Source organism: Amphibalanus amphitrite, unplaced genomic scaffold (assembly GCF_019059575.1).
Source record: "Amphibalanus amphitrite isolate SeventyFive unplaced genomic scaffold, NRLGWU_Aamphi_draft 002323F_arrow, whole genome shotgun sequence".
In the NCBI taxonomy this organism is placed as follows: domain Eukaryota; kingdom Metazoa; phylum Arthropoda; class Thecostraca; order Balanomorpha; family Balanidae; genus Amphibalanus; species Amphibalanus amphitrite.
The window spans coordinates 21,079-45,000 of record NW_024883794.1 but is presented as its reverse complement, the minus strand read 5'-3'; the positions used below and the strand labels follow the sequence as shown (position 1 = coordinate 45,000).

General features: G+C 53.3%; 2 protein-coding genes across 17 annotated transcripts in view; one reads left to right on the top strand and one right to left on the bottom strand.

The window, feature by feature from the left end:
- Positions 1-1,381: 1,381 nt before the first annotated feature.
- LOC122376808 (cationic trypsin-like) lies at positions 1,382-6,488 on the top strand (the record flags this gene model as incomplete). The annotated part of the gene is made up of 7 exons (XM_043356759.1): positions 1,382-1,533; positions 1,898-2,070; positions 2,317-2,510; positions 3,325-3,459; positions 4,828-5,052; positions 5,377-5,525; positions 5,819-6,488. Coding segments are annotated over 7 exons (1,239 nt in total), but the record flags the coding sequence as incomplete, so codon positions are not given.
- A 1,368-nt stretch (positions 6,489-7,856) lies between these two features.
- LOC122376809 (sorbin and SH3 domain-containing protein 1-like) overlaps positions 7,857-23,922 on the bottom strand; it is a 35,696-nt gene continuing 19,630 nt past the window's right edge. For 15 of the 16 annotated variants that reach the window (XM_043356771.1, XM_043356776.1, XM_043356767.1 and 12 more), the window contains 8 exons: positions 13,448-13,652; positions 12,070-12,192; positions 11,594-11,708; positions 11,227-11,335; positions 10,660-10,779; positions 10,192-10,315; positions 9,632-9,730; positions 7,857-9,259 (listed from right to left, as the gene is read on the bottom strand). In XM_043356771.1, coding sequence (XP_043212706.1) covers positions 9,190-9,259; positions 9,632-9,730; positions 10,192-10,315; positions 10,660-10,779; positions 11,227-11,335; positions 11,594-11,708; positions 12,070-12,192; positions 13,448-13,652 — 965 coding nt within the window. In that variant the 3' untranslated portion in view covers positions 7,857-9,189. Of the gene's footprint in view, positions 9,260-9,631; positions 9,731-10,191; positions 10,316-10,659; positions 10,780-11,226; positions 11,336-11,593; positions 11,709-12,069; positions 12,193-13,447; positions 13,653-14,974; positions 19,257-23,922 lie in introns of those variants that run through there. The other variant, XM_043356760.1, reaches the window with a different exon arrangement.

Sequence of the window (23,922 nt, the reverse complement as noted above, 5' to 3'; positions counted from 1 at the left end):
GCTGCAGATAGGGTATATTCAAAGAGGCCAGGGTTCATAATGTCCAGGGCACGATGTGTCCAGTGTTCAAAATGGCCAGGGTTCATAATGTCCAGGGCACGATGTGTCCAGTATTCGAAATGGCCAGGGTTCATAATGTCCAGGGCACGATGTATCCAGTGTTCAAAATGGCCAGTGCCTTGAATGGGCCAGAGTTCATAATGTCCAGGGATTACATAGTCACTGAAAGTGACGTCATTATGTAAAAAACACGGAATCAGCTCAATGCAAAGCAGTGCAGTGCCGAAGGCAATGCCTTAGGAGAGATTACAGGCAATAGTAAATCAAATATTTTTAGGTTAAGTGGTTATGTATCTGGCTTCAGGCCGAAGGCCTGAAGCCTGATGCATAACCACTTAACCTAAAAATATTTGATTTACTATTGCTTGCAATCTATTCATGCGAGAAACTATTTCCTTATCCCCGGTAGGCAAACATCATTACCTTAGGTTAGGTTAGGTTAGGTTAGGTTAGGTTAGGTTAGGTTAGGTTAGGTTAGGTTAGGTTAGGTTAGGTTAGGTTAGGTTAGGTTAGGTTAGGTTTGGTTGGGTTGGGTTGGGTTGACTATGTAATCCCTGGACACTATGAACTCTGGCCCATTCAAGGCACTGGCCATTTTGAACACTGGACACGTCGTGCCCTGGACATTATGAACCCTGGCCATTTCGAACACTGGACACATCGTGCCCTGGACATTATGAACCCTGGCCATTTTGAACACTGGACGCATCGTGCCCTGGACATTATGAACCCTGGCCTCTTTGAATTTACCCTATCTGCAGCCAGTTGGCCACTTTTGGACCATGTAATCCCTGGACAATGTGAACACTGGCCAATTCAAGGCACTGGCCAATTCGAGCACTGGACACATTGTGCCCTGGACATTATGAACCCTGGCCTAAATAATACGCACCCTTACTTTTAACGTTTTGACTTTTCATCCGGGAATCGTTTGTGGTTGTGCGCTGGGTGAGGAGTGAGGCGGCGCGAGTTCCTGTTTACACGTGATGAGGGATGGGGATGATTGAGATGGAACAGATACCTACCGGCCCGCGTGGGACTGGAGTGGGCCTGGATCGGCCCGGATGGTACATACGAGGTGGAACAGGGACCGGCCGAGGTGGCACTAGGAATGGGAATGACTGCAAACGGGAGTCGGTCCGGATCTGATTGGAATTTAAATAACTTTATGTTTGAAGCTTGCTCAGTGTCCGACCTTGCCCCTCTCCCGTTTCTGACCTCCCTCTCTCCCGTGTCTTTAGTAGGTATCTGACCCCTTCCCTCCCGTCTCTGACCACCTCTTCCCTCTCTCTCTGACCTCCCCTCTCCCTCTCTCCGACAGCATACGCGGCCCTGTGGAGCCGCTGCCATCTGCCAGCGCCTCCACACCCGCTCCCAGCGACCCTCCAAGGCACGTCACTTCAACTGGGTCTACTTCACACCGTGGTCCGGGTGGAGCCCCTGCTCCCGACGCTGCGTCACCCGGCGGACCAGGTCAGAACTGCAGTTTACGGTGACCGCCGCTAGGCTGCGTCGGTGTCCGAGATGTCAGAGTAGTGGATACTTTGAGGTATGTGCTGAGATTGGCTGTTCTCTAAATTTTGTACCGTATCTACAAATTGCGTAATTTTATAGTGCATTTTTCAAAACACAATAAAAAACGTTAACTCATGAGCAGCACAAAAAAACTAATTGGTTTGATCAATTGACCCAAGGGAGGTCTTATTTGGTTCATTCCTAGGAATCCCTAATGCTGGAAATAGAGCGCGAAAACTAAGCATCTAACGTAGCTGGTAACAGCATGTCTCGCCCTCATCGTTTGGACGTACAAATCACTGAGCCGTATTTACCACCGCAGGAAGTGTCAGTACCCGCAGTTTTGCGGCGCGGCGCGTGTCAAGGATACCACCTCCTGCTCAGTGTCAGGGGTCAGGTGTCACCGCCGCAGGCAGCGGAAGCGGAGTCGCAAGGAGTTCTACAAGCAGAGGACCACGCAGAGACCGGCCGAGGCGCGGCTGGTCACCAGCGGAGGTCAGTCGGGTGGCTCATACTCGTTTTTTCAATATTTATTATTTTGCATTCATTGAATTTGTTCTTGGTGTAAAAATGCTTGCATGTTTTTTTTTTTGTTTTTTTATGAAGCTGCTTTATTCGTCTGAAAATATCGGTGCAGACTTCAATGAAACGTCTGAAATAATTAGATGAAACGTGATAGCTTCTGGCATTGTTTTGGTCATAATTTCTTACACTAGCGACGTCTTTTTTTTTGCCTACCAGATGTCAGCAGCAACAGCAGCACCAATAGCAGCATCAGCAGCAGCAGCACTAAGAGCAGCTCCACGGCGGCCGCCGCGGGCACGTGCGGTGTCGGCGGCGGGAGCTCGGTCCGCCGTCTGCTGCGGGTGGTGGGCGGACGGAGGTCCAGTCGAGGCGCCTGGCCCTGGCAGGCGGTCATCTTCAACCAGTTCATGGTGAGAGTCGGTGCAGACGTTCTGACTGGCTGAGATGTCGGTCAGCTTGATCATACTACCCCTGGACAGAATAGATTCAGTTTTAGGGAGCGGAGAGTTCTTCCGTGAAATGCTAATCCCATGACGTTGAAGGTTTGATGGAATTGCCTCTGAGACTCCTATCCTTGGTATCCCCTGAACTCTCTGCCCTCTGAAAATATCTTTGGTATTTTAGAACGTCTCACCTCTTGAGCTCTGTCATTTCAGTAGCCTCTGACCTGAAAAAACTAGCCTGCAATGACTTTCAAATTTTGACGCATTTTGGTCGCTTGCCTCCGAATTCGTGCGCCCTTGCTGACCCCTGCGTTCCTTCTCCTTAGGAGCCGTCCTGCGGGGGGGGAGGGTGTACCCTGGTGCACCCCCATTGGGTGCTGATTGCCACCAACTAACCCCTGCGTTCCTCCCCACCAGGAACCGTTCTGCGGAGGAACCCTGGTTCACCCTCAGTGGGTGCTGACGGCCGCCCACTGACCACTGCACCCACTGACCCCTGACCTCCTCTCCTCTACAGAAGCCGTTCCGCAGTGGCACTCTGGTGCATGCCCTCAGTGGGTGCTGACGGCAGCTCACTGACCTCTGCACCGATTAACCCCTGACCCTTCCCTCAGGAGCCGTTCTGCGGGGGTACCCTAGTCCACCCCCAGTGGGTGCTGATTGCCGCCCACTAGCCCCTGCGTTCCTCCCCATTAGGAGGCCTTCTGTGGGTCCTGAGGTCCACCCACTTCTCTGTGACTTCTCGCCCCACTGTCTACTGAGCCCTTTCTCTCCCCTACAGGAGCCGTTCTGCGGGGGAACCCTGGTTCACCCCCAGTGGGTGCTGACGGCCGCTCATTGTCTGCGCCGCCTGCTCTACATCCGACTCGGGGAGTACGACCTCACCCGGCCAGAGAACAGCGAGAGGGGATTCAAGGTCAGTCGAGGGAGAAAGGGTTAGAGAGCGCGAAGAGTCATGTGGGGAAGGCTGGTGTTTAGAGTTATGTCCTTAGCTTTCGCTCTAGTGATGGAGTTTTCGTCTCCAATAACACGAAACCTCCAACATTTGACTGCAAAGGACCCCTGAGGTTCCTGACTGTAGTTCTGACGTCAACGACCTCTAATCGTCAGTCAACTTTGATCGTCGAAGAACTTCGAACGTCAGATATCCTATCATGAAGCACCGAACCGTCAGGAACGTGGAAGCTTTAGCGACCCTCACTTGACAAAGAGACATCAGATCCCTAAGCGTCAGTTAACTGCGACCATCAGACGCCTTGACTGATGGTCAGTCAAGTGCTCTGACCTTTAGATGCCCATCACATGATAAACCCTCGCATGTGTGCGGCGTTTGCCAGCTTCTAATGTGTAGGGGGGGGGGGGTCGGTTGGACCACCCTTTGCCGTTTGGCCCCTGATCGAGCTATAGAGCTTCGCGGAAAAAAAACGAGCGTGTTGCCCGTGACGAGAGGAAGCCGATTATACGCAATTTTAAGGTCCTAAGTCATTGGTTGACCTTCCAGGTCAGGTCATTGACCCAAAAGTCGGGAAAATCGGGACCTGTTAGAAAGTCGTAAAGTGTGGCTGACAAGGGTTTTTTCGGGGTGCTGATCACGAATATCATGTTAGTTTTGATCACAGATGATGTCTGTAAGCATTTAGACTACTGTCGGGTCAGGTCAGGTCAGATCAACCAGTAGGGGTCGTGACGGGTATTCGTAGTACGTGTCAACCGCCTCTGACAGCTTCGCAACATGTTACGAAGACACCAAAACTGCTTCGTAAATGCTCAAATAGTTTCCAAATTCGAATTCAGCTCCAAAAACTAGCCTAGAAACATGTAAAGCTCGAAAAAGTGAACCAGGTCACCAAAGGTATATGACCTGACCTGACCTTCAGGTGACCTTGACTTCCACCCTAATGTATGGGAGCAACATCATATCACATGTTTGAACGTTTCACACCACGAGAAGCTTGGAAACGCGCGGCTAATGCGGGCCGACACACGCCGAATCGCGATTCCGGCCAAACATGGCCTCGAGAAATAGGTCACAGGTCAAAGTTCACTTGGGTCAGGGTCATGCAATTTTTAGAGTAGGTGTAAAATTGATCAACTCGAGGGTACTGAAAGTTTCGTCGCGATCGGCCGCTTTTTGCGCGAGTTATTCGCGAAAAACCATGGGGGGTCCATCCGATCCCCCCCCCCTACATACACAAACGAATGTCAAAGAGACTTCGACTGCTGTATAAATTCTCTATGACCTGCTGACCACTGAGAGTCAACACTTCCCCCTCTGTTCCGTCAGATCACGCCCAGCATGGTGATCCAGCACCCGCGGTACGACCCGGAGACGGTCGATAACGACCTGGCTATGATCCGGCTGCGCGCACCTCTGAAGCCGTCCGAGGCGACCCCCGTGTGCCTGCCGCGGGGCCGCCACCCCCGGCCGGGCACCAAGTGCACCGTGGCCGGCTGGGGGAAGACGAAAATCACTCACCTGTTCGGATCGGACGTGCTCAGAGAGGCAGAGGTGAGATGGTTCCCTGTGGCGACCGAAAGGGGCTCATTTGCAGTTTTCCTCGGGCGCATCTTTTAAATACAATATAAAACTTGCAGGATTTAGCACTATCGCAAAAAGCTAGTGATGGCAAATAAATTACGACGAATATTAGGACAGAGGAGTTTAGCAGAAGGTGTTTTTTTTTTTGTCTTTTTGGTGAACACAAATATGGAACAGAATTTTCTCGCCGACTACAACAAAGTCATGTAGGTAACCGTTCATTCTTACTCCCAATTTGTGTTGACCTGGTCCATGTCCCACTCTCCCCGTCTGACCAGCCCTCCCCGCGCGCAGGTGCCCGTGGTGCGCGACTCTCGGTGCCGCGCCACCTATGCCGACTACCACATCACCAGCAACATGTTCTGCGCCGGCTACAAGAAGGGACGCGTGGACGCCTGCGCCGGCGACTCCGGAGGGCCGCTCGTCTGCAAACAGGGCGACGGGTGAGAGATCGGAGAGGGATGTGGGATGGATACCAAGGTGTGCATAGTCCTGAGGCTTTATGGGACGCATTATACAGTTATGGCCTAGGAGGAATAGTGGTTTGGCTATGTATGAAATGTAATAACCGACTTCATATGTCAGTGGCGCTTGTTTTTGTTGGTGCAGTTCTTACGAGTAAACAACCAGGAAATAAGTCGGTTAGATAGCTTGGCCTATTCAGTGCAAATGAGCCATATCATGATTAGCGCTTTCCGAGCGATGATGTGCTAACGGGCATTTACTTTTATTTCAGGTGGTCCATTTACGGTATCACCAGTTTTGGCGAGGGCTGCGGCGCCAAGGGCAAGTACGGCATCTACGTAAAACTGGCCAATTACCGCAAGTGGCTGCGTCACGTGATACGGCGCTACACCAATCAGAGGCGAGCGCGCAGGCGGCGCTCCAAGGTCGCCCTGCGGCGCCCGAGGCTCAAGGTCAAGCGGCCGGCCAATCAGGAGTCGTGATGTTATACGGAGGGTATCGGTTCGAATCTCGACAGCGCCGTCCTTCTTTTTTGATAGACGATTTGTCGGGACTCATCCCCGGGAGGACAATGGTGACTGACAGTGTTTGTGACTCCTGTGCCTCCTTCTACGCATCACTTACTGTCCGAATTATGTTTGTGAGAAGCCTGTAAATGGCACGTGAATGTCCCCTGCCGGCGCGCTGAACTGAAGCGGGTGGGATGTAAAGGATATGTGCCCGGAGCGCCTAGTCATATATTTGATGTTGTGTATATGAATGTTAGCTATTATTTATGATGAAATGTGACACGCATGGACCCAGTCTGTGCCCATTCATCGCTATCCTACTGCCTGTTGTAAGTGCAACTTCGTTTCCAATTATATGGATTATATAATATTGCATTTTACCGTTTTCATTATGTTTATGACCTGTTTGACCCATTTACCGATGGATAACTTGGACGAGTCGCTTTATTCATTGTAACTACCACCCCTGGAAGATATATCACGATGCAGTCATACCCCATTAGTCGTGACTCGTGATGCCGCTCTTCTGGAACGAACGCAGAAATATTGGACAAATATCTACATTCTTTGTAAATAATCACTGCTGCATATTTTGCACCCATTCTGTGTTGGTTTGTTTGCCACGGTGATAGACAGGCCATAACGGGGGAGGATCTTAGAAACTGTTCGCTGGAATCTTGAATTCTCTTCATCTTGATCTGCCTGCATATTCGTGGCTTAACCCTCGCCGGCCGAGGGGGGGGGGGGCGGGTGCCGCCCCCCCATAGGGTTTTTTCGCGATAGCTCCGAACACGATGGCGAAAGAGAGCTGAAACTTGCCATACCTGACCTTTGATTCAAGCCCGATCTTTTGACACCAACCGCATTTTTGGGTCAGGTCAGGTCACTGATCTATGACGTCATAAGTGAACCTCTGCACGGTCTTCAGATGTCGCAACTTCGCAACGCCCACACTGCCAGAGGAGATGTCACAGGGAAATGAAACTTGCATGATCTAGTATCCATTATGAGTCTCACAACTTCTATATCTCGGATTTTTCCTAAAGGTCATATGAGGTCAGGTCATTTTCGTGACCTCACCATTATAAGTCTATGGGGAAAAATGAAAACTGCTATTCTGGCGCCGGGAACGATCTAACTATCTCAAGCACACAGAATCGTGATTTGATGCACTCCTTGCAAGGTAAGATGCGTCACTTTTGCAATGTTGACCTTGCGTGACGTCATTTATGACGTCATCAAGGTCATATTAGTTTTTCGTCAATAACTCTTGATCAAATTGAGCTAGCGAGTCGGGGAAGCCACCAATGGACTCAGGAAGACCTGCCGAATCGAATGATATGCGATATGACCTCTTTCGACCAACTTCGTGACCTTAGGGTGCTGACCTGACCTTGACCTGAGGTCAACACCCCAAGTTGACCTGACCCGAACAAAAAGTATATCATTCGACGCGCCTGAGCGAGGCGAACACGATGCTGCCAAAATCGCGGCTCTGCGGCCGTTTTTTGCGAAGTTATTCACCAAAAACTGAACCGTACCCTGGGGCACTTGACCTGACCTCAGAGGTCACCGGTTGACCTAGGACCTTAAAATCGGGTACCAATCTCTGCGTCTCGTAACGGCGCACACGCTCGTTTTTTCCGCGACGCGCTAGCTCCACCAGGGGCGAAACGGCGAGGGGGGGGTCGTACCCGCCCCCCCCCCCTCGGCCGGCGCGTATGTAGAAAACCAATAGGTCCGGCGAGGGTTAAACATTCTCTCTGCTTTTTAATTCCTCATCTCGGTAAAACACATCGGTTTATTTCGCCTTATATTTAGCCAACTCGTCATTAGAAATAGACAAAGGTCAGCGAAGGAAGGTAAACTAGTGAAATTTACACGTGCTGTTACTACGTTCAGTAGGGGGGACGGTGAACTACCCTGGGTAACTCCTGGAAGAGCTCGCGATGCAACAACCGGACGTGACAGATCCCGACGTAACATAACGTACATTTGACGTGAGTCAACAATGCGTCTGTAGTGATCTACGCGAATTTTTCGAGTCACAGTCATGGGTAACTAATAAGTAGCTAGAAGAAGATATTACGCAAAAATAAAGAGAACAAGAAGACCCACAAACAATCTTAGACACACAAGCCGTCTATTCGAACGCAGCACTGCGCATTTCTGGGTGCGTCTTTGGGCAGTGACTAGTGCAAAACGGGTGACACCCACGTTCAGAAGGGGTGCCAGCCCGGGTGCATGTTGGGTGCAGCCGGGTGCGGCCAGAGGCCGGCACGGGGTGCATTTATTGTCCTGATCTCAACCACGTAGAGCCGTTGACGACTCGTCAATAATCGCACATTAACCGTATCGACCCTAAGTCCTAACTACGTGCAAAGTCTAGTCATTGTACATACAATTATCAGGTAAAGTCCAGTTCATTATAAACCTGCAACTTTGCAGTTGCCTTCGTTGACAGTTAAATACGGTATTATCCATAGGTATTCAGATTATGCATAGAAAAACACTCGTAGCACTCAGTTTAGTAGTGTGAAGTAAGGGTCAGTTTCTGTACAAGTCTCTTAATTCTAGTTAAACAGTCGCAGTTATGAAGTGCGCCAGCCTCTTGCGATAAACTCTCGCTAAAATACAGCTTCTCGTAACAACATTACTTCATTACACTGCCTCCCATTCACACTAACTTCAAGATAAAATCGCCAACAAACAATATATGTCTGCCGATCATGTTTCATAGCAAGAAGTCTCATATTTTCACACTCCGTTGCGTTTCGTGCCACTCTGAAATCGTATCCTCTAACAGCTAACTACTGTCTAGCTCAGTACATCAGCAAAACCACTTACGGACACGTGACGAAACTCCAAACAAATCAAATTTCGCTGCCTTTCACCATGTCCAAGGTGAAAAAAATGCATATTAGGTAATGTCTTGTCACTATATCGAAGTTGCTAACTGCAGTATTACAATCCTCTGTCAAAAGTTTTCCTCGCAGACCGTCGCAAACTGCGTTGCCATGACAACGGTAAAGGCCGCGCCGACGAGCTGGGTTCACTTGTCTCCCTGTGTGTCGCTCCTCCACGGGGCGGCGTTAGTGACGTCGCTGTGCGTCATCTAGTGAGGAGTATGACGTCACATGCGCCGGGTGTAGTTACCGGGGAAGGTTCCGAACATACCAGTCCGCATGTTGGTGCCCACATACCTGTCGAGACAGAAAAAAGGTCTGGTTATACGGTAATGGCATAAGTCATAGCGACTCATTTATCTACTGTTCGCAAGTGAAACTAAACGAATGCTTCGTGCAATGTATTGGAATGTCGTCGACGTTATTTCGCCCAATAACGATCCAATCCAAGCCCAAGGCTGCCAGCAGCCTCTCTCTAAAAATAAAGCCTTGAACAATAAAAAGTACGACTGCGCTAGGATGCATCACCGATAAATCAAACAGACAATCACAGCTAAACAGAGCTGCTAACATTAGCAGGGGGAACACCTCCAGCATGCTGTCACAAAACAGTCGCAAGTTATCAGCAGCATTAGCAGCAGCAGAGTAATCATCTATTCATCTTCTTACCATCCATCTGGACACTGCTCCAGGACCTGGATCATATCGCCCTCCTCGAGGTCCAGCTCATCCTCGTTCTGATGCCGGTACGGGAACATTACGCGGTACCTGAGGGCCATAAGGTAGCTACTGTGTGCTCGTGTGGTAGTGTGGGACTACTACTATAGGGATTTGTGAGGAGTAGCGAAACATGCCGCGGTCACGGGTAATATCCATGTGGTAGGGCAGCTGAAGCACCGTTCACATAAGGGCTTTGATCGGACGATAAGTTAGAGCCTAAAAAGCTTGTAGGTAGTGTTCGCATGATAGTTCTCAAACGACGATCTATATTTTCGCTGGCAAGCCTCAAAGCTAAGAAACACATTGAAACTCAATATTGCATGTTTTAGGCTAAAAAGGTGTTCTCTAAGCGTAACAACGTCGCAATGTCTCACACTTTTGGGGACACTTTTCAACACACCAACTGTGCTCTACTGCCTCAGCTACCCCTGTCTTCTCGCCCTGTCTTCTCTGGGACGGGACAGAAAGACCTCACCATCATCACCACAATCCCCGCCATCGCCACTCACAGCATGGTGTTCTGTTTGACGTCCACCCTCAGCTGATCTCGCTCCCCGGGCGCCCTTAGAGACAGTCCGTCCATCACGAGACCGTGGGCGGCCGGGGCACCCACCGGCTTCTGACGCGGGCCACCTGGCGGAGACACGGAGAAACGCAGCTTCAGAACAACGCCGCTGCAGTCGAAACGGCAAAACAGGGGAGTGATGTCGCTCTATAGCGTTGGTGGATTCCCGGTTGATAACAAAACAATGAGAGGAAATTTATTCATTCACCCATTCGTTGCATCTGCAAATATGACTAAGTTGCAATGAGAAAACCACAGGCTATATAAATTACACATAAAAACGTTCACGAGTTCACTGTGTAAAAATGGCATGTCTTTTGAAGAAGAAAAACTTGAAAACATACAGGTCGCTGATCTACAAATGCTAATCAGCTGTGATAGGATCCTTCTCACCGCATAGCAAATCACTCACCGTCGCCGTGGTCGGCGGTGAGCGGCTCCACATAGCTGGCGGGGAATATGCCGGTGGCGTCCCCACGGCGACCCTCGTACCAGTTGTCGTCCACCCGGCGCAGGATGGTCACCACGTCACCTGGAATGGTACGACGGAATGGTCACAGCGTCACCTGGAACAATACAAGGGAATGGTCACATTGTCACCTGGAATGGAGCTGAATGGTCATCACGTTACTATATAGGAATAGTGCACAATGGTTACGACGTCACCTGATATGGAATAGTCATCCATCACGTCCACTGGAATGGTTATAATGCCAAATTGAAGTTGAAACGGTGGTGAGGAATGATTGCCATGACGTCGGCTAGAGTGAACAGTAAATATTTCAGTGAAAATTCATTACAAGTCACTTGGAATGGCTGGAAATATCCATCATATCAGCTCGTCGCTATCAACTCTTCATTCCCCTCAATTCCAACCGATTCATGCCGACAGGACAGCCCAAGTGACTTAAGGGGCAGGTAGGATGTCCTTCTCCGACATCCCACCCCTGCCACACCTCCCACAGGCCTTCGTCCTTACCTTTGTTGAGTGACAGCTCCATGGCCGACTGGGCACTGAAGCGGTGTTTCGCCCTGACCTGAGGTCGGGACGACCACCGGTCGGCTGACCGCTCCCGGGGGTCAATGACCTGTCGAAATGGGACGAGAGCGGTCAAATAGGGTCATGCGGAGTTACACAGTCATCTAGATTTACTGAAGGGATTCGATCAGTGATAATTCCAGGCAAGAACAAGAATATTCAACTATAAGACACAGATGGCCTAACACAAATTGAGTCGGCACCACAACAAATTATGTCAATGTGTCACGCTAGCCAGATTAGCCAGATTTCCTCAGCCTATGAATCTGAGTTCCTATTCAAGGGACATCCAGGGGCTGTCACTGACCTGCACATAGGTGACGGGGAAGATGCCGATGCGGGTCCCCTTTTGTCCCTCATACCAGTTGGAGTCGATCTTCCGTCTGATTCGCACCGTCTCCCCGCGCGACAGGCTCAGCTCGCTGGAAATGTCGGACCGGTGATATCAGCAACCGCAGCTGAATAATAGTCATTGCTGGAACTCTATGTTATAGAGGCTATGTGAATAAATAAAAGGTAAGTATGTCAAAATTGGCGAGTTCGCTTTAGCAAGTCATCATCGTTGGCTTAAAAATATGTATTTTTCATTTTGAATATTGATATTTAGACAATGATTCATTAATTAAAATATTATGTTGAATTATTCATATGGCAAACTAGCCATTAAAATAGTAATTTTATCACATATTTCGCCATTTCTATCTTTCGCACAACGGATCAAATCACATGTCACTTCAAACTGCAGACGTCCCATTCACATGACGTCAAAATGTCGTCACTGACCGGTTGTTCTGGGCGCGGAACTCGTGCAGTACAGAAGCGGTCAGCGTCGGCCGTCGGTCGTCAGTGACGTCATCAAAGAGCCGTTCATACCGATCCAGCGGGATGGGCGACTTCTGACTGGGACTGAAAACAGGACATGGAAAGGTGTCGGTAGTACACAAAGAATTGCCAACTATTTCACCTAGATGGCAACCGCAGTCAAATATCGGCTTACCTTTCACGTGTATAATCAGCTCGGTCGAGCGAGCCGGCAAGATGGCAAATTTGTTTATGGAAAAACACGTGCTATCCATCCTTTAACCCGCGAGTTGCTGGGGGGGGGGGGGGGGGGGCGTTAAACGCCCCCACTTTTTTCGCCGGGCCATATTTTGGGTACCTGTAGGGAATTGATTGAAGTTTATTGTGACAAAGTTTCAAAAAAATCGGTCGGAAATTTTTTTGAGATATCGAGGTTTTAGTGACGTCATGAATTCTGAGTTTTCGACCAAAAACGGCATATGTTCTAAAAATCATATAAAATCACAGAATAGACATATAGACATACCGTAAACGCCATTAGACTGCCAATACCAAGAACAATCAAATGGCTATCTCCGATTATTGATTATCGTTCCGCATTTTCCAAAATCTTGAACTGAATCTTGTCAATTTCTCGTGACTGCTTCACGACCATGATACATGAATTTCTTGAATTGAGCTTCTTGAGCCAACCACGTACACATATGATAAAATGAATGTCACCATCGTGTTCTACGCTCCAAATTACCCATAAAACATGTGTCACAGACTGCGAATATCAGTTTTGATTTTCGGGGATATGTGCCTACCCGGTTGACCTGAACTTGACCCTGACCTATGCTTGACTGACCCCTACATAGAGCTGACACTCTTGTAGGCCTTACATGATGGATTGTGCACCGTTTTGACAGAGTTCATGACGAGAGGCGCCCATTGCGAAGCCCTGAAGTCCATGCTACTGAAAGCCCGATTTCAGGTGTTTGACCTGACCTTGACCCGACCTGTGACCTCAAAATTCAACTTAAAAGTACTCATCTGAAGCGTCTCGTCGCGTTCTTTCGTTTGCCGCCTCGTGCGTTTCGCTGCGCCTATTGGTTCTCGAGTTATCGGCTGGGGGCGTTTAACGCCCCCCCCCCCCCCAGCAAACGGTGGGTGGCGAAATACCCCAGCAACTGCCGGGTTAATCGATTAAGAAGACGTTCACATTTGGTGATACGTCATGAAAAAAGAAATGCACAACCGCAAGATTTATCAATAGCACGCAACTACGCTAATAAGGTGTTCAAATATTTATAAAAACCTAAGTTTTCTCCTAGTCCGCCAGCTCAAACCGCGCCCTTTGCTCCCCGCCATTTCTCACGTGAAGTTGTCTCCGTGCCTCCTGCTCTCCCTGTCCTCGGCCTGGCGCTCCTCCTTCCTGCGGCGGGCCTCCTCGTACGCCCTCCTCATAGTGTCCTCCTGCCGCCTGCGGAGCTCGTCCTCCGAGAGGGGCTCCTTCTCCTCCCATCGTACCGGCGAGCGGTAGTGGATGTTGACAGCCGCCTCCTGGTACCGCGGCCCGGCCGCTGCGGTCAGAGTCAACAGGGGTCAGCGGCGACCTCCTGGTACCGCGGCCCGGCCGCTGCCGTCAGGGGCAACAAGGTCAACGCAGGTCAACAGCGGTCAACGGCCGCCTCCTGGTACCGCGGCCCGGCCGCTGCCGTCAGGGTCAACAGGGGTCAGCAGGGGGTCAACAGAGGGTCAGCGGGGGTCAGCGACCGCTCCTGGTACCGCGGCCCGGCCGCTGCCGTCAGGGTCAATAGGGGTCAGCAGGGGGTCAACGGGGGGTCAACGGGGGTCAGCGGCGGCCTCCTGGTACCGCGGCCCGGCCGCTGCCGTCGGGGGCAATAGAGGTCAGCAGGGGGTCAACAGGGGGTCAGCGGCGACCTCCTGGTACCGCGGCCCGGCCGCTGCGGTCAGGGGCGACAAGGTCAACGCAGGTCAACGGCGGTCATAGTCACCAGAGGTCATAGAGGGTCTCTGTAGGTCAGCTGGGGCCTCTAGGAAACGGGAGAAGAGTTGGAAATAGGGAACAGGAATAACGCTCGTAAAAGTTATATCGGGGTATAAGTAGCGGGCCATGGTTACTGGTTAGTGATGCCGAACAAAGCCACCTGGTTAGCGCCAACAAAGGGTGGTTAGCCACAGCAAGCAAATGAAACACAAAACACACAATACAAATGTACAAACCAAGTGTCAAACAAATAATACAAAGATGCGATGATTAACAGAAAGTGCAGCACAAAAACATGCCTCTAAAGCATAACTACTCACAGCGGTAACCAAAATATTATCTCCCTCATCACGGGTGGAGAATTGTGCTGGACTGGGGGTGCTCGAGCTCTCCCAATTCCACGCCGGCTTGGCTTTGGAGCCGCGGCCGGGCGGCGCGGGTCAAGGTCACCGCTACGCGGCGGCGGATTTGCTGCGCCCGAGCACCCCCGGCTGGTCACAATTCTCCACCTATGTCCCTCATGGTCTTTCGGAACTGACATTAGCCAAGTAGATGCAGCTCAATAACGTATTGCAAAGCCCGGTTACAAAAAAAAAAAATGAAAAGGCATTTCAACGGCAACCTGTGCACTGCGTACGTCGCACAGTGCAGTTTGCTACACTGTGCGCTGAACACAGCAATGTGCACCAGATTATCAGTTTTGGATTTGTAACAGTTATGAGTTTCGCCTTCAACGAAACCGTTCGAATAATAAAACCCAAGTCGGCTATAAGTTATAGAGAATCAGCGGATTACTGCCTCACAAATCCTCCACTGCTTGGTCCATACCTTACCCGTCCCTGTGACCTGTATCTGTCCTTACTATCCCCACCCATCCTCTAGTTCTCTACTCACCGCTGCGACTCGCGCCGTCTCCGCCGGACGTCTGGCCGCCGCGCCGGTGTCCTCCCGGCTGTGTGCAGCACGGACAGGGTGTTCGGCGGGGTACCGGTCTCGGCAGGGAGCCTGTGGTCGGCGGCGGCGGGTGGCGGCGTGCCCGAGGCCGCGGCAGCGACCGGTACCCGCCCGGGGCACTTTGACCGCTCTGACCGCCCGGAGGTCCGGCGTCGGGCACGTACCGTCCAATGGGCCGGTGTATGGACCAGTCCATCTCGGCCGGGCCCCGCCACACAGCTGAAAACTCCGAGCTCTCCGACGGAGGAACTGGTGTCGAGGCCACCACGGACGAGCCGGGCGCACTGCCGTCAGTGCGCGCCGAGAAGTTACTCACTGGACGGAACTCGTCCCGCAGAGCGGGGCCGCCCGTCTGTCGCCAGACGCGGCTCAGACTCTCCACCTCCGCCAACTCAGGGCTAGAGGTAAACATCTGGCCGATCAGCGAGACCTCTGGCGGTGGCCGGCGCGACTTGGGCTGCGCCGCGCGGCCGGCGGAGGCGCTGGGGCCAGTGGCGATGTGACCAACAGTCCGGACGCGGTGAGTCGAATCCACCACGCGTTTTACGTTTGTGTCTGCGACGGTCGAAGTCGCTGCGTCCACCTTCATCACCTTCGTCTCCACCGCAGGAGCTCTGGTGGGACGCTGTTCGTTTCCTGCTTGCCTCTCTCTTACCTCGGCACGAGCACCAGCTCCATTCTCGGACAACTTCACCACCACCACGTTCTCCACCTTCCTCTTCCTGCTGCCGCTCCTGCTCCTAAACTTCCTGCGCAGACTGCTGAACCCAGAGAGCAACATCTTCTTCACCGACGGCCTCCGACGTCGCGGTGGATCCGGCTCAGGACGGTGGTTACACTCTACCTGAGCCTCGCCGCTAGCCTCGTCCAGGGAGCGAGGTGTGGGCAGAGGCTTCCTCCGTGCATCTGACACGTCCCAGGACAGTGACGGTGGCGCACTGGAGCGATGGGATGTCTCCCGGGCCTCCCTGCGCAGCTCTGGAGGAATCAGCCTCACCCGTGCTCCCGGTGGTCCATCTCCCTCATCAACCAGGCCTCCATCATCACCAGCAGCAGCTTCAGCAGCAGCTTCAGCAGCAGATCTCAGCTGCTCGGAGACAGTCCGGTGAGGGATGTACTGCATCGAGGCCATAGCGCGTTGCCGCCTCAGACGCGAGCTGCTCGGTAGGGAGCGGAATCCATCGTCCGGGATGTCCCTGACTCGAGGAGGTTTCTGCACTTGGTTTGGAAGGTGCGGGGACAGGCCAGCATCAGGTGGCGAAGAGCTCTCAACTGAGGGTCGTGCTTGAGGAGCGGTGGCTGTCTGAACAGACGTCATCGGTCGTCCTACGCGCTCCTCGCGAAGGCGACGAAGGCGCTCCGATCGCTCCACTAGCTGGTGGCGTTCCTCACCGGCCACCGGAGGCTGCGACGAGGCCGAGGACGATACCGAGGGCAGAGTAGTGGACCGCGATCTCAGGGAGTACGACGTGTGAGACCGTACAGGTGGCTGCGGAGGCGGTGGTCGTACCGGCAACACGTTACTCAGGTCGCCCAGATCTGTGACATCGACTGAGTACCCGGATCGGGTTGAGGTGGGGCTGGTGACGTCTCGTCTCGGTCCGTCAGCACTGTGAAGCTGCTGCAGCTGCTGCCGCAGTCTTCCCACCTGCGACTGTGTCAGGGTGGAGCTGCAGGATCCGCGGCGCGACTGAGACGCCGACCTCGAGCGGGGCTCCGGGCGGGCAGGGGACTCTGATTGGGCGGCGAACATCCTCTTCAGGTCCTCCACGGACCTGCCGCGGAATCTCAGACCCACGTCTCCGGACCAGCGGGCGCTGGCTCTGTTGCGGTCCCCAGCGCCCTGCAGCTCCTGCTGGCGCTGCCGCTGCTGCTGCTCCAGCTGCTCCAGTAGGGACCGCACGTGGCCCTCAGCCAGCTGGCGGAGCTCGGCCGCCGGCGGACCCGTCTCAGTCAGCCTCTGCAGGGCCTGGAAGTTCGGCTTCAGCTGCTGGAAGCCGGCTGAGCGGCGACTGAGACGCAGCAGGCGCAGCACGCCCGCCCGGTATCCCTCAGGCGAATCCTCGCGAGTGCCAGCGCCGGGCGACAGCAGGGTGTCCCTGAGGAGCGCCAGCTCGGCCTCGTCGCCGGAGGGAGACGACCCAGAACGCCGCCAGTCCAGGGACCCTCCCAGACGGTCCGGGGTGACTGAGGACCTGCGGAACCGGTCCAAGGTGGCAGAGGAGACCCCGGCGCGCGGCGGGCCGTGGAAGGAACGCTGAGGCAGCCGACCCCTTCTGTCCATGTCGTACATGCTGGAGGCATCGTATCGCCGTCTCTCCGACACAGGATGCTCTTTGGTATCGCGTCCTTCAGTCGCCCTCTTCTCCCCTGTGGGTTGCTTTTGTCCAACGTTGGAGGCCTGGTTTGATTCACTCTGACTAGACGATGCCGCCGACGTTCCTTCCCTGCCTTCAGCACTTGCGTCCCTCCTGGACGCCTGCTCCTTCAGAGTGGAGGACCCGCCTCCGTACCTTCTGACCAGTTCTGCCGACACCATTCCGATGGCGCGGGATCCCGACGCCGATCTACTCGGCGGACTGTGGGACGCAGAGCTCACGTAACCGGTCTCCTCGCTGGCAGACGTGACGTGACTCAGGTCGTGAGCGTCGGGACTGGGCAGGTTAGAAGACGGCGACGGCAGCTCAGCCGCGACTGACAACTTGTCACGAGTAAAGGCAGAGCTGATAGATTCAGCTTCCTCATTAGTTTCCCTCTTGTCCGTCTTCGTCAAGTGTTCTGAAGACACTTCATTCGAAGAAAATTCCACCCGCTTCACCGTAGCTTCACTCAGTGTATAAGTCTTGTTAGCAGTTTCTTCAGAATCTGCCACATCCTGTTTCTTTATCTCCATTCCCACAATCTCAACGCCACTATCATTGTGACTGACAGGCTGCTCAGAATGCCCGCCTTCATCAGTGGTGTTTGTATCCCGACTGGTCTCGGAGTGTTTGCGTTCCTTCTGTTTCTCGGTCCCCGCCTCTTTGGGAATGGCAGCCCGACTGAAACTCGGTGGCGGTGATTTCGCTGTCACCGACAGCTTGGCCAAGCTGCTCGGAGGTCGGAACAAGGACGGATCGCTGAGCTTAGGCTGTGAACTGCGGCGACAGGAGCCGCTGGCTGACTCTGCGTCTGACACCGGAGAGCAGCGAGATCGCTTCCGACATGAGGCCGGCAGGGAACGCGTGGCGGGCGAGGCGTTCCTGGATATTGGCGAGGTTACTCTGGAATCAGGAGTTGTTACCCTGGAATCAGGAGATGTGACGCGAGCCTCCGGTGATGTGATCCTGGAACCAGGAGAAGGCGTTGACCTCATGCCTGGAGAAGTCACCCTTGTAAGAGAGGTCTTGCTACTGATTGATGCTTTTCCTGTTGCACTTGAGGACGTTTTCGCTGTGGTTACTGTAGCAGGCTTGCCATTGCCCGAAGACGGCGACGCTTTCCGTAATCCGGTCTGTACTTTGGCTGCTACTGCTTTTCCACCCGAAGACGTCAGCCTCACGCTGGCCCCTCGGGAGAACGATTTCTCCTCCGCAGCTTCCTTGATGGTGGGCTGTGAGCTGGCGAAGCTCTGGGATTTCCTGAGGGGAGCTGGTCGGGTCAGACGCTCCACCACCGGCGCCGAGGACTTTCTCGTTGTGGGTGACGGGCGCGAGAGCCGAGGCATGGATTTGGATAGGTTCTGGGGACTGTTCCAGCCAAGCTCTCGTTTCCGCTTCTCTTCCTCTGTCAGGATTGTCACTCTGGACTGCTTGCGCGGCAGGCTCTCGGCCCTAGAAGAAGTTCTCAGTGCGCTGCTCGGTCTCGGAGTCGCTGACGCTGATGCTGAAGGTGAGGCCAGTGAAGGTGTGCTGACTGCGGCGGTGGGTACTGCTGACATACCTCCCAGCCCTTTCTTGCGGTCCACATCAGCAGCACTCGCCGGTCGCCGCAGAGGCTTGGCCCGCCCCGAGTCCCGCAGCAGGAAAGTGTTGCTGGTCACCGCCCTCCGCTGGCTGAGACGCTCGCGTTCCCTGCCGGACCGGGGCAGGGTGGACCATCCGCCGGAGGCGCCGGACGAAGACAGCTGGCGGCTCAGCTGACTGACCCGGGTCGGCAGCTGACTGCGCTGGCCGCTGCTGCGTCTTGAGCCCCCGTCTTCACCTTCCCCGGAGGCCGGTGTGGTCGGGTCAGACATGGTGGGTGTTTTCTCCTCGCCGCGCCTCAGTAGTCGCTCCCGTCCCTCCGACTCGGGAACAGCCTCCACCGGTCGGTGCTCGGCGACGGTGTCGCCATCTGTCGCTGCACCTTGCGTCATAGTTTCTGTATTCGGCCGTCACTGACTACCTTGGCACCTCCGCTGTGAGGAGAGAACAACGTTGGATGTTGACAGCCAAAACAAAAATAATCGGTCAAAAATATTTCCTTTTTCGTCATGATCTGACCACTAACTCGTCCACATCTCTACGCAGATTTTCCCATCGCCAAGTGAAAAAAAGAGGGGATAAGAAGATGAAGAAAAGAGGGGGAATGCGGGATCATAATGCTTCTACCATCACCGTGGAACCTTTATCGCTTCAGCTTGTGGAGCGTCTCGTTGAGACCGAGATGAACCAATAGTTCTGGTTGTGGCATGCAAATGTTCCATGGTCAGAAGGCTAGGATTCAAAATTTATCGTCTAGACTGCATTTTCCAGCATACCGTCAATGAAAGCAGAGACCATGTGTAAATGAAATCCATCAGAAACATCGAAAAGGACAGGCGAAGAACTGCATCCCGTTTGTTTAGTTACTTCGGAAATCTAGTGTGGAAGATTCCACCACCTCGAGTGCATAGCGACATCTAAGTAAGACATCTAAGCCCGGTCACCGATCAGCTGAGAAACCGCGTGATAACCACCCGACCTGCCCGGGTCCGGGCCGCCCCAGCTGAGTCTGCCCGCGTTCCCGCGCCGCCGGAGGTCGCGACCCCGCCTGCGGCTGTGCCTGTGACCGACCCCGACAGGGGTGCGGCTGGCCGGCCGCGGCGGAGGGGAGCGAGGAGCAGGCGGCGGGGCTCCCGGGGCGGCCGCATCTGGCGGACCGCGCCGCGGCCGGGGGAGCTATACATCGGCCAGATCAACATCCAGAGCCTGAAACCGAAGCTACTCGAACTTCGACATGACATCGAGGAGCACGGGTATGACGTCATTGTACTCAACGAGACATGGATGCGACCTACAACACCCAACCGACTTGTGCCCATCCCTGGCTACCAGCTTGTCCGGCGAGACCGACCCGACAACAGAGGATACGGCGGCGTAGCCATAGCAGCCAGGGAGTCGCTCGAGCTGACTACCATGGAGCGGCCCGGCCCACCTGTGGCCGGCTCTAAGCTGGAGTCGCTCTGGGTGCAGCTCCGAGCCGGCTCCCACCGAGTGATGGTCTGCGCGGCGTACCGGCCGCCGGTACAGACCCAGACCCAGGTGTCGGCTGACCTGGACGAGCTGGAGGAGCAGATCCAGCACGTGCTGACCCGTCACAGCGGGCCGATCGTGATAGCCGGGGACCTCAACATTAACATCAGCGGTGACACGACCGCTAGCACCAGACTGCGTCAGCTGCTGACCGCCTACTCCTTCAAGCAGCACGTGACCGGTCCCACCTATCCATCGTCCGGCTCAACAATAGACCTGATCTGCACCACTCACGGCGCGGCCCGGGCCGGCACACTGAACTGTACCTACAGCCCGCACAACTGGACCCGCGCGCTCCTGCCTCTACCCAACTACAGGCCACGGGAGAGTGCAGTGACGGCGCGCTGCTGGTCGCGGTTGGACAGGGACGAAGTGAACCGGCTGTTGGCTGCGGTGGACTGGAGCCCGGTGTTCACCAGTGATAACCCAGAGGTGCAGTGGGACTACTTTTTAGCTGTGACACGACCCTTACTTGACACTGTAGCACCTATCAAGCGGCGCAAAGTGTTTAACCCGACAGCGCCTTTTACTACCAGTGACACCAGAGACCTAATGGCGAGACGACGTGCGGCTCTCCGAGCACGCGATGACAGCTACAAGTGCCTAAACCGACAGGTACGGTCGGCGATTCGGCGGGACACCCGTGAGGAGCTGGACCGGCGGCTGCGTGAGGCGGGACCGAGCGGTATGTGGCGCGTGGTCCGGCCTGTCATCGGGTCGAAACGGCCGACACGATCCACCCCCAGCGCGGACGCAGACGCGCTCAACCGCTACTTTGTGAGTGTTGGTCCCGATACGGCCCGTCAGGTGGACACGTCCGGGCCAGAGCTGCCGGTCCGCCTACCTCGGGTGGCCACCGGCCGGTTCCAGGTGGCGCCCATCTCGCCAGACGACCTGTGCCGTGTTATCTCCCGGATGCGTAACTCTGCTGCGTGTGGCGCCGACGGACTTTGTATACGTTTTATCAAGATAGGTCTGCCATCACTTTGTCATGTTCTTACACATATAGTCAACAGTAGCCTCGTGTCACAACATGTTCCAGGCTCATGGAAACTAGCTCTCGTTCATCCGATTCAAAAGTCGTCCAAGTCCACAGACACAACTAACTACCGGCCCATCTCTATCTTACCCACAATAGCAAAGATAGTCGAACGTGTTGTCTATGAGCAACTGTTTTACTTCTTCACGGCTCATCACCTGTTCTCGTCAAATCAGCATGGTTTCAGGTCCTACCATTCGACTGACACAGCACTTTTATCTGTTACCGACCATGTGTTTACTGCCATGGACCGCAGCAAAATCACGCTTTTGTGCCTCCTCGACTGTTCGAAGTGCTTTGATGTAATACCGCATGACTCTTTGCTCCGAAAACTTGAACTCTATGGGGTAGATACACGCTGGCTCACTAGTTATCTCGACGGCCACTACCAGCAAGTTCAAATACAGGATAACTTGGGTGGAAGCGTGACGTCAGCTGTGCTTCCGAACCACATTGGTACGTATCAGGGTTCCGCGCTCGGGCCTCTGCTATTCTCGATTTACGCGAACGATTTACCTCTGTACACGGACGGCGCGCACGTGGTACAATATGCGGACGACACTCAGGTGGCGGTCTCTGGTGGGATCGGCGACATCGGCTCCCTGGTGCAGCAAATGGAACACAACCTGGCTTTGCTCTCTCGGTGGTTCAGCAAAAATGGCATCAAAATCAATGCACAGAAAACACAGTTTATCATTCTTGGCTCGCGTCAAAATATTCAACGTCTCGGACCAGTCAACATTAAATTCATGGATGCCGATGTCGCCGCTTCCGCCACTGTCCTCAACCTGGGTGTCACATTTGACCAGCACATGACTTTTACCCCTCATGTGGACAATGTAGTGCAGCGATGTACCGGAATGTTGTGCGGACTGAGCCACAGCAGGCACAGTCTGCCTCAGTCCACCCTGCTGACACTCATTCAGGGCCTCGTCATCTCACGCCTTTTATACTGTCTGGTGGTTTATGGTGTGTGCGGCAGCAGTCAGATGAAGCGTATTCAAAAAGTGCTAAACTTTGCCGCACGCGTTTTATCGGGACGGAGGAAATCTGCGCACATTAGCGATGTACTTTATCAACTGGACTGGCTTACTGCCGAGAACATGTACCTCTATCACGGCCTCGCCCTGCTGAAACGGATGCTGCTGTCATCGCAACCCGAATGTATTGCTGGTGGCCTGGTCACACGCAGGGACGTCCACCAGCGTATCACCCGTAACGCCGACCACCTTATCACGCCGGCGATTCGGTCCGAGTCTGGCAGGCGCCGCTTCCTGTACCATATTGTAGTCGCATACAACGATTTGCCAGCCGCGATACGATGTCGAACAGGAGCCCAGTTTAAAAAGGAGCTGCGGCTACATCTGCTAGGGAGGCAACGGAGTGGAATAGGCTAGAAATGTAGAGAATCTGGCTGGTCATTTGAGCTTGCATATCTTACCTGTGTATGACTGCAAAGCGTGCATGTATGCGTGTGTGTGATTGTGTGTGCTCGTGTGCGTGCTTGTGATGACCACAATGATCATTCGTTTAATCATATTGACAACGGGGCACGGAATAGCCACATAACTGTGTGGAAGTGCTTCATGATGTGTAATACAATACAATACAATACAAGACCCGGTCACCTCAATGCCTGCACTGTTGACGACCGTAGCTGCCAGTTTCAAGATTTTTGGAGGAAGCTGGCAAAGTGGAAAGAGCAGTTGCAGGTCACATTTCGACGACTCAGTGCTCTTCAGCATAATGAGGAATGCATCTCATTCAATGCAGTTGCTTTGAAGACGCTGGGAGAAACGCGAAGTGCAGTGCCGTGACTTGTGCCCACATCCGGTATGTATGACTTACTCTACTTGAATCAAATAATCTCTCGCAGATACACATTACATGCACACATTCCCGTGATCAATACCACCCCATCATGCTTCAGCCTTATTTTCGTTCAGCATGCAGGCCAGGTGCAGTGCAGAAGCAAGTCACGATAAACAACGCCAGCCATTGATACATGCAAAAGTTCAAATTCGGAATAACATGCTGGGGTGAATAGGCAGCTTCATCCCACACGGCACAGGGCACATAATGCGTGGGTTGAACACATTTCATTACATTTGAGCGTACAAGTGATGTTAAAACCAATATACACGGTGTTAGAAACAATAATATGTAACTACTTTGTAATCAGCGTTGCTCACGCTAAAATAACACAACATTTCCAATTTTCAAAAACTTGGAGGAGGATCCTTATCTCTGTTAAAAACCCTTGCAAGACTATTTGAATGAATCGGAACGCTGTTATGACCTATATTAAGACAAATGCAATATCAATCGCAATCCGACACTGTAGCTGGTCCCCTCTCGGGCCCAGGACGGGCGTC